At 44.1% G+C, this 10,488-nt stretch overlaps 1 protein-coding gene and 1 long non-coding RNA gene across 3 annotated transcripts in view; one reads left to right on the forward strand and one right to left on the reverse strand.

Moving 5' to 3' along the window:
- LOC115764064 (alpha-2Db adrenergic receptor) overlaps positions 1–9,207 on the reverse strand; it is a 49,407-nt gene extending 40,200 nt beyond the window's left edge. For both annotated transcript variants that reach the window (XM_030706913.1, XM_030706912.1), the window contains exon 1: positions 8,167–9,207. In XM_030706913.1, coding sequence (XP_030562773.1) covers positions 8,167–8,991 — 825 coding nt within the window. In that variant the 5' untranslated portion in view covers positions 8,992–9,207. The remainder of the gene's footprint in view (positions 1–8,166) is intronic.
- On the forward strand, positions 965–1,514 carry LOC115764065. Its single transcript, XR_004017998.1, has 2 exons — positions 965–1,262; positions 1,340–1,514. It is a non-coding gene; the product is annotated as an uncharacterized LOC115764065 (long non-coding RNA).
- Positions 9,208–10,488: the final 1,281 nt, after the last annotated feature.

Below are 10,488 nucleotides of genomic sequence, written 5' to 3' on the forward strand. Positions count from 1 at the left end.
CGGCTCGGTTTGGTTCGGCATCGTTCCGCTGATGCCGCCAGGCCGAGCTGGCAAATAAAAAATATTGCTGATAGGAGTAAAAATTTTCATACCCATTTCTTTTTATTTACTGCGCGCAATTTGCACACATAAATGCTCTGGAAAAAAGCAAAAAGACGCAGCACATTTTGCCGTGTTATGCGAAAGGGTTTCACTCCAAATCTCTGACATCGACACATGCGAAAATATCGCAAAAATTATGCGCGACTATAAAAGCAGGGCGCGCACGGCAATGGCGATGGCGTCAATGTCGATGGCATTGTCAATATTTAAGTTTTGACATTGTTATGACAGGGGCAGCAACAACAACAACAACAACAACAAGAGCAATAATAATGCCCACGCTTGTCGTTTATAGGTGTTGGGCGTGGCAGGGGGCTGCGCATGTAGGGTTAATTTATGGTGTTCATGTATGCAAATGTTGTCATAAATGTCAAAAATATTTCGGGATTTTCGTACAAGAATTATGTGCACTCTTGTGTTCGATGAGCAAGCGAGAAAATCTGCTGGACCGTCTGGGTGCTTAATACCATCATTAAGCAGAACAAACCGTCTTTAATTGGGGATCTCACAGCAGGCAGCTCGGCCAGCCGTAAATTGCTGGCAGTCGCCCAAAGAGAAGCCGCCTGGCGCCGGCGTCTGGTTAAAAGTGACTGATGTGGCATGAACAAAATTAAGAGTTGAATTCATAAAGCACAATCGTGCTGGAGTGGTAAATCAGCAGGGCTAGGCAAATGCCAAGCGGCCAATGGGACAGCGGAGCGTATACGCAATTTGTTTTATTTGTCTCGCCCCAAGTTTTCATAAGACTGGGAGTAGCGGAGGGGGGGACGAACGTGCATTTTCGCTTTAATTTGCGATTTTCCGCTTGTTTTGCCAATTAGGCGCCAGTTGACTTTTGCAGAGTTTGCGACAACCGACAACGCTTTGCGCGTTTTTGCAATAAATTAACTGCTCAACACTTTGGCTGACCAGCTCGCAACCGAAGATGGAAATCGTCTTAAAATTGTTTGACTTTGCAAGAGATTTGAAATTCATAAGACTTTGAACCAAGAGTTTATTATATTTTTACTCCCACAATCTATTAAAAATGGCTTAAAAAGTGTATAATGTTTTTCTGCGAAGCCAGAAGGATACATCTCCCCGACCCCGGACGAACGGCTGAGTCGATCCAACCATGTCCTTCAGTTGCGCAAACTACAAATGCTTGAAATTGGAGATATGTAAATATTTTGCGTACCTTTTTATTTCGATAGCGTCTGATTTCAAGAATCTCGATAAATATCGATATTGAAACTAGATACCATGCAGTGTTTGCCTTTCTCCTGTCGGATCTGTTTATACCCTGTACCCCTTGTAATTGGGCCTAAAGAGTATATTAGTTTTGTGCAAAGGTATGTAACATTTTTACGATGTTATCATGATATTTTAATTGAAAATATAAAGCTGTATACACCAAATGGTGGCACAAAATATTATTTTAACTTTGCTTTTGCTTCTCCCTTTTCTACTTCAGCTAACCCTTTTCAGTGCATTATATATAGGGTATTTAATGGTCGTGCAATTGTTTTATTTCATTGATTTTTTCTTTGATAATATTTTGTCTCATTTGCTTGCCAACTTTAATTTACTTTGCCCTACGCCCAGCGTGACAAAATGTGCGAGCGCGAACTCATAAATTTCAAATCTGTTTCAATTTTCATTGGCCTTATTTAGCTTCGTTTTTGTTGTTGTTGTTGTTGTTGTTGCTGTCGTAAGCTTGTTTATTTTGCCTGCCAAGTGAAAGTTAATACGCGTGCGAATTTTTCAGGCGCCTTGAGCACGTGGCCAACAAAATCGGGCAACAGCCACGACACCAAAAAAATATGTAGCTAAACTTTTGCCAAAGAAATTATTCCTGATACGAGATGACATCAGCGCATATTAAATTGCATTCCCTGTGTGCATGAGCTTGAGTGTACTTTAATGTGTGTGTGTGTGTTTGCTTGTGTGTGTGTGTGCGTGTGTGTGTGCGTGGCAAGGTTTCCAACCAAACTCGAGTACCTAGTGCGATAAGAATAACAACAAAAGAGAAACCTAACACTAGAGGAATAATTTATCCGGTAAATGGGTCTTGGGCTAGGAAAACGATATAATAGTCCGATCAAGATTAAAATCTATGTAAAATAATATTAGAAAATATAATTCAAAATGCAATTTTTAATAGAACACCTCAGTTTGTGACGGATTTATTGTTTATACAACAACTCTTGTATAGAGCTATCTTTTTTTTTGGATTAAAATTCTTTTATTTATAGCTGATATGCTTAGCAACTTTTATCAGCGTGAGGATCGGGGGTTCATAGAAAAATTAACTATGGTTAAATATAATTTAAATATGTATTTACATTGTATAGCATGTTTATGTACGTGTTTATTTTGCTTTGTTAAAGGCGCCGTTTGGCCAGATCTATAGGATAGGTCTTTTTAAGCCTTCTTCTTCCTCGCCTCCTTAGCAGGCTCCTTGCCAGGAGCAGCTGCTCGCCTTTCGTATGTTACATAGGACACGACAAAACCGATATGCCCTCTGCCAGCGTATAATGACTAACTGCCTCGAAGAGTTGGCGTCTTGTCTGCGCAAAAGGACTCAAGGCTAGGGCTGGGTAGGAATGCCGTTTTCCTACGGGCTGCAGCAGTTAAAGGAATGCAATAAAAAAGTTTTCAGACAGCCACGGGGCATGCAATGCGAATTTTTGAAGCAATAAACGAGAGTCTTTAACTTGGCGAATCTCTCGGGAATCTGCTGTAGATATTAAAAAGCATGCACGCTAAGCTGCCGGCTAGAAAACAGGCGGGACTTCCTCCCGCGCATGTGAAGCTGTGTTGGGGGAAACCCAAACAATTGACTGACTGCGGTGCACCAACAAATTCTGACACTAATCCGAGCTTAAAAACTTTGCTTTATTTTAATCAAATTGAGGAAGTGGGGAGCGCAGCATCCCGACGAGAACGAGCCAGCCGAAAGGAGGAGAAGCCACTGGCGAAATGCGCAACTTTCACGACACAGCTGCAAAATGGCAGCGGGAAGGGGACTACAAATGAAATTTAAGTTGTGACGTCGACACGAAAGGAAAAAAGTAGGGGAAGAACCGCAAATTGTACACGCTACGTACGTTTGCCAGGTGGGGCACTTGGCAGAACAATGCCACAGAGTGGCAATAAAGGGCCAAAAGCAGCCGGAAAGAATTGCTCAGTAATTTAATTTAAGCATACGGATTGCTCGACTTGGCCAAAACGGGAAGCGTCAGTTAGTGGCGCGTGCTCCATAAGCCCAAATGTCAATATTTGCCTATGCCACGCATTAAATGCGCCAAAGCATGTGCCCCAAAATATGTGTCTGGCATGTGTGTGTGTGTGTGTGTGTGTTGGGCTCTGCTCAACGGACGTTTAAAATATGTTTTCTTGACGCCCCCTTTTTGGCCATGCAGCTGCATATCTATGGCCAGAACTCCCGGCGAGAGCGGAAATTAGCAAACGATTTTAGCTGCGGAACATGGAGGCCGCATGGAAATTTTGGCAACGAGACAACGCGACGTATGCGTGTTATTTGATTTTCTTGATTTTTTGCACACACATTCCATTTTGTTTTTTTTTTCTTAACAATTTCCTGTTATAAACAAATCAAGGATGTAATAACGCAGCTCAATGCGCGCACTTTGAGTCAAAATGTGGGAGCTCTGCGCCCCGCCCACAATGTGATTGAAAATAAATGCCAATGATTATGATCTTAAGAGCTGTCGCAGTCGGTAATAGACGAGAAAATGCTGCATAGTGTATCCTTTCCAGCTAGGCAAAAGCCCAACGGCTGCGCCCATTAGTTCAGTTTTTTTTTTTTTTTTGAAAGGGCTTCGCTACGAAAAATGTAGAAAAATATTGTGAATGGAGAGAAAAGGCTATCACACACACACACACACGCGCTCGCAACTTGGGACGCAGTTTGATGGCATGTAAAAGTACGGCAAGAATAACAACAAGGACAGACTTAAAGCAAAGCCAGTCAAGTGTATGAAATGTAACAAAGACCTAAAGCAAAATTACAAACAAACACACACGCACACACACTCGAATGCCACTCACACGTACTGAAAAAAAAATAATGAGAAAATATCAAAAGTGTGTGCCCGTCCACTTTTGATATTTTGTGCTCAGCCCCGCGGGGCTGAATGTCAACTTAAAGCCCTTGCACAACTGGCGCTGGCTAACCAGCCGTGGCCGAGGCCTGGTTGGCTGCTTGGCTGGTTGGCTTTCCACTTGGTTTTGTTTTCTTTAAAGTACCCTAGCCGGCGCAATACCGACGCTAATGAGCTACTTAGGCGATGACTTAAGTCATTATTGTGTGTGCGTGTGCGTTTGCACATCGTGACATTACACATACGCAACGTTGCTTTGGCCACAATTTGTGGCAAATTTTCAGCTGACAAGAACTGCTCACAGAAAAGCTGCCATTCTTGCCAATGCCACCAAGAATTGTCTGCTGTTTCGCAGCACTTAAAAGGACAGACAGTCTTAAAGTGCAGCCTGTCCTGCTTCTGCTTCTGCTTCTGCTTCAGTTTCTGCCGTTGTCCTGTGCGGTCCATTGTGGTTTCTTCTGCCCAAATATGGCATATAATATTCGATTAATATTTCAATAAGTGCTTGTGTAAAGGCTTACAATAATCAGGGTCCTTTTGTGGAAAATAAGCTGCTTGGGATCATTCACTTTGTTTGCATATTGCAGTAAATTGTCTGCTTGAGCGCAATTTTTTCGGGCATTAAATTCGTCAAATTGGCCCGTGGCTAAATTGCAATCATTAGCCAGTCGACGAACAATGGCTGCTGATTTACAGGGGCCAAGAAGCGCCGCGGGATTCATTAGGCCAGCGACAACCCAAAAATAACACAGCAGCCGGATGGGGTCACACACACGTACACTCGCGCACACACAGGCAGGCTGACAGACACATGCGTAATTACCAACACCTCATTAGACAAATGCTGAAACTTTGCTTTAATCAGCAGCCGCCAATTCAGAGTGAAAACTTTCAACAGTTGCCCCATCAGAGCTGGCTGCCAATTTAATGTGTCTATCACAATGTTTACACAGGCCAAACACGACTACAAAAGCCGATTGGCCCTCCAGGGGGAAAAGGGGGCATGGAGATAGTTTGTCAGCTGGCAAAGACCTTTCAGCTGACAGTCAAAATCATCGACATAATTCTCTAAAATGTGATTTTATTAATTAAATGCGACAGGCGAGTGTCACACCAGCGACAGGCACAGGGCGTGGCTTCCAGTTGCCGCCTAGTTGCCCACTCGCCGCTTTTCTCTTGCGGCTTGCGTTGCGGTTCAATGTGCTGCGAATGCCAACGCCGTCGACTGCGCACAACAATTTTAAACATGTCAACATGGTGTCATAATTAAAATGTTCAGCCAGGCCATGCCTCTGTGTGTGTGTGTGTGTGTGCGAGTGTGTGTGTGTGTATTTGTAGTTGCCTGTGCGCTGTTCGATTCGCTTGCAAATTGGAGCCTTAAATTCGCGACCCCACACGGGATCCACGCCCGGAGGCGTTGCCTTTGTAAATGTCGACGCTATTGTTTGCCTTTACGTTGGGCGGCATTTTTAATGATGGGGCTGCGTCGGGATCGGGATCGGGGTCGGGGTCGGGGTCGTTGCATGAGCCATGGGACCGGCCCTGCTCCTCCTCCGGGTACTGGAAATTCTGGCATTCTGGTGCGGTGGGGTCACTTCGGGCTGCCGGTTAGCTGATTGGTTTTGCGATTGGTGCTCAGCCGCATTTTGGGAGCCATTTGTTCAGAGGTTATAACGACTATGCTGCTAATTGCTCTCCACTCTCTCTTGTGAATGTCATGCCTGGGGATATTACATTTAGAAGCATAATAAGTTGAGTTGAGTTGAGTTGGTTGAAAAAATAAAAGCAACGATTCGAGAACAGCTCAAGCCTATATATTAGAATTATTTAAAAAAAAGGGGGCTTAGAAAGGGGAAGGGGCAACAATTTAGAATATTTTGTATAAGGCAAATATAATTTAAACATATAAATGAATATGCAAATATAGTTTGATCAGATCATAGATGCCAGCGCAGGAATACAAATATATTCCATATCTTCCACAGTTTTATAAATAACATCAATTATTTTGATTTACTAGACATAGTTAAAATAATTAATATACTAGATGATCTATTAATCTTGCTATACTGTTGATCTATTCGAAAGATGATTTCGTATAAATTCAGATGTCTCCTGCCAAATACTTTATTATGGTACTGAAAACAGAGACAACTTTCGGACTGCGTTCATATTCGACTTAATACACATTTCAAGTAAAATACAGAAACGCCTCCTATTTTAAGTTATTCGTATATTTAAAGCGCTCCTTAAAATACATTTAAGTTATTTTTAATGTTATTATTTGCAGCTAGAGATGTTTATTTATTTGTAGACTTTAAAGCAAGTCGTTAAAGTTTCTGTTAGAATATCTATTTGTCTTAATTTAGCCCATTTCCCTTGTTTTATAAACACTATTTTGGATACTTTTACTGCTAAAGTGCTGTGGCTCTTAAATTTACAGCATGTTTGGCAGCAAATAAAAAAAAATATATATATATATATATGTGGAGAAAAACTGTTAGCCAAGTGACCTACTGGCCAGCAGTTGGCTGCACGTTATCCTGACCACTTAGTCTTGATTAATGTGTCGCATTTTCCGGCAGAGCCTCAGAGCCTGGTGCCCGGCTCATGCACCCGTAAATAACAGAGCCCCGCTCTCCGCCGACACCCGCTCTCCGCTCCTCCTAGAAAATGGGTTGGCTTTATTGTCTCAAGGTTAATTTGTATGGGAAAACTTACGCAACCATTCCGAACTATTATTACTTTTCTGTTTGATGTACTTCTCTTTATTTTAATATGTGTTATTTATTTTTCTTCTTTTTTGTTTTTTTGCCAAACGTCGCGCATGAAAAATTAATCAAAACCCTGTAGATGTTGCGTTTCAGGATATTCGCAAATTTCGCGGCAAACTGGCGACTGCCGCTGCATTTATAATGGATGCAATAAATATTTCTGCAGTTTATCTCGACAAAGGGCGGCATATGTGAGTATGTGTGTGCGAGTGTGTGTGTAAAATCAATTTTACTTAAAGCACCTGTAGCCCGTTTAGAGTTTAAAAACTTTCTGTTGTAATTGAGCATCGCTTTAGGTTACAAACTTGAATTCTTTTGCACAGCGGCTGCCGCAGCCGTCACTCAATCATTTACGGACACATTGATTGAATGCCACGCCCTGCAGCTCAGCTGTGTCCGTGTGTGTGTGTGTGTGTGTGTGTCTTTGTGTGTGCTTGACCTGCCACCGACCCGCGTCCCGCGTGCCGCTTCTCCCTGATGAATACTCCCAAGTTTGTGGTAAAATTTAAAGCATTTTTGAAAGTGAGTAGCGACAACATGAACTCGGGAAAATTTGCCTTGTGGCTGTCAAGGAATCTCTCCTGTGAATTTTCCAGCTAGCTTGTTCGCATTCATAATGTGGGCAAGTATGCGCGTGCGTGTGTGTGTGCGTGTGTGTGTGTGTGGCAACGAAAATGTAAATGCTTGCAAGCATTTACACTGGAGACAAGGACTGGCAGAGACAGGGACCCGCATGATAACACGCATATCTTGATGGGTTATTGCCTAGTTTTTGGGACTGCCTCGAAGCGAGCCATTCACATGAATCAGTGGGCGGCAGCCAAATTAGAAACAGACACACACACAGGCACACACATACTGTTACAGAGGGTAAAGTAAAAGTCATATGCATAAATATTTGTGGGCTTAGTCGGGCCCTGACTTTACGACGCGCCAAGGCATTTGCCCAGAGAATCCAATAACAATGCGCATCCAAATGGCCCGACAATTGTGCTAGCCCCACGATAAATTTGCATGTTGTGCTAGTGTGTGTGTGTGAGTGTGCGTGTGTGTGTTGTGCATTTGCATAGATTCCGCGTGGAAGCGGTTTATTGTTTGCAAATACGTAAATTGGCGAGTGGCATGCCGTCAATTGCCGGCAATTGGCATCAATTTCACAAGTTTCTCAAGTGCAACACACTTACCTCGCACTTTGGCAGCGGACCCTCGGGCATCTTGACCTTCCAGCCGAGCAGCGGCGGAATGCATATCAGTGCCGACATAATCCACACCGCGGTGATCATGACAGCGGCACGGGCGGGTGTGCGCGATTTCAGATAGTCAACGGCCTTGGTGATGCTCCAGTAGCGATCCAGCGAGATGAGGCACAGATTCATAATGGACGCGGTGCAGAGCAGCACGTCCATGGCCGAGTGTATGTCACACCACCAGCTGCCGAAGATCCAGTAGCCCATCAGCTCGTTGGCCAGCGAGAAGGGCATTATGATGAGCCCCAGAAAGAAGTCGGCCACGGCCAGCGATGCAATGAACCAATTCTGTATGTTCTTCAGCGACTTCTCCGTGGCAATGGCAATGATCACCAGCATATTGCCCACCACAATGATGATCATCAGTATGGTCACAATGATCGAGGCGATCACAATGTGCGTCAGCGTATATCCGCTCGGATACCTGCCATCCCAGTGCAGCTCCGTCGCATTGCTGCCGTTGCCCAGCAGACCCAGGCTCAGATTGGCCGGCGTCTGATTGTAATAGCTGCCCGCCAGCTGCAGGCTGCTGTTGTACAAGCTGCCGTTCAGCAGATAGATCGTGTCATTCACTGACGGCGTCAGGTCGAGCAGCCCGTCGACGGTCACCAGCGGCGGATTGAGTGTGCCACCTGGTTGTCCATTTGGCAGCGGCGATGTTGTTGTTGTTGTGGTTGGGACAGCGCTTGTGAATACCGCCAGAAAGTCATCGGTGCTTATGTTGCCCGTATTGATGATCGGGTCCACCTTGGCGTAGTCCATGTTGTTGCTGTGTCTATCTCTGTCTAGCGTCGGATTGGTCCCATGCTGGCGCTGCCCGCCTCGCTTGGTTATATATATATAAATATATCGAATATATATTTACAATTAAATTAGAAAATGCGGCCGTCTATTTTGCAATTCGTTTGCGCGCGTTTAGTATTTATTGCTCTAACACCCAATTAATTCTAATAATTTATCTAATGCCTAGCATAGTTTTGTGATTCGTAATAATTCGATTATGTTTTTACCCGTTTTGCACCGAAACTTGTGTGTTTGTGGCTCGCGCGACTTTTGATTAATATACTTTTAATTATTTAAGATTTAACTTATTTTGTTTTTGGGATTATTGTGCACAGACACGGATACAGATACAAATACAGATAGAGAGAATCACACAGACAGATGAAACGAATACAATGGAAAAAGATTGCCCGCGTTAATATTGACTATATACAATAGGGACTCATCGCCTGGGCGGCACCAGAACCCCACGCTCGATATCGCGATCTCGATCTCGATCTCGTTCCCATTGATCGGCCCGATCACATTGCGCTAACGCCTCGCTTTAGCCGCACCATTCCACGAACTGGCGGTATTTTTGCTTTGTTTTTATTTGCTTTGGTATTTGCACTTGATCAACAGTCTGAATATCTTTGCTAATGAAATGTATCTTTGGTTCGTGTCTCTGTTTGTTTATTTACAAAAATTTCTAGACAGCTAGCTAGCTCGACTCGCGCGCCTCACTAAGTACACTCAATCGGGCGTGGGCATTTCTTGACTCGTTTTGGCGCTGCCTTGGCTCTAAATAAATGTGTTTGCTTCTTTTGATTTCCCTTTTTTTTTGGCTATTGGTCCAGCTGACGCGCCCGCGACACGTTCGCACCGCTGGAAATGCACATCTTAACTGAATGGCCCAAACACTTGCTACCAAAATTGTCTTCCACACACGCAGCTTCTGCTGCTGCTGCTGCTTGCTTCGGCTTTGGCATCGGCATCGGCATCGGGCGCCTGCTTCGTGTTCTACGCTCTTCGGCATGTTTCACTCGTAGGGAAATTCGCTCGCAGGGAAATTATCTCTTGCTTCTATGTGTTTCATTTTCAATGCGTTTCAACTGAGTTTGTTTTCGTTGAGTGCGTGTGCGTGTGTGTGTGTGTGTGTGTGTGTGTGTGTGTGTGTGTGTGTGTGTGTGTGTGTGTGTGTGTGTGTGTGTGTGTGTGTGTGTGTGTGTGTGTGTGTGTGTGTGTGTGTGTGTGTGTGTGTGTGTGTGTGTGTGTGTGTGTGTGTGTGTGTATATATGTGTGTGTGTGTGTGTGTGTGTGTGTGTGTGTGTGTGTGTGTGTGTGTGTGTGTGTGTGTGTGTGTGTGTGTGTGTGTGTGTGTGTGTGTGTGTGTGTGTGTGTGTGTGTGTGTGTGTGTGTGTGTGTGTGTGTGTGTGTGTGTGTGTGTGTGTGTGAGTTTGTGTTCCCCGAACCTAAAAGTGAACCCAAACCTAAATC

Source organism: Drosophila novamexicana, unplaced genomic scaffold, assembly GCF_003285875.2.
Source record: "Drosophila novamexicana strain 15010-1031.04,08,12 unplaced genomic scaffold, DnovRS2.1 tig00000817-arrow-arrow-pilon, whole genome shotgun sequence".
NCBI lineage: Eukaryota > Metazoa > Arthropoda > Insecta > Diptera > Drosophilidae > Drosophila > Drosophila novamexicana.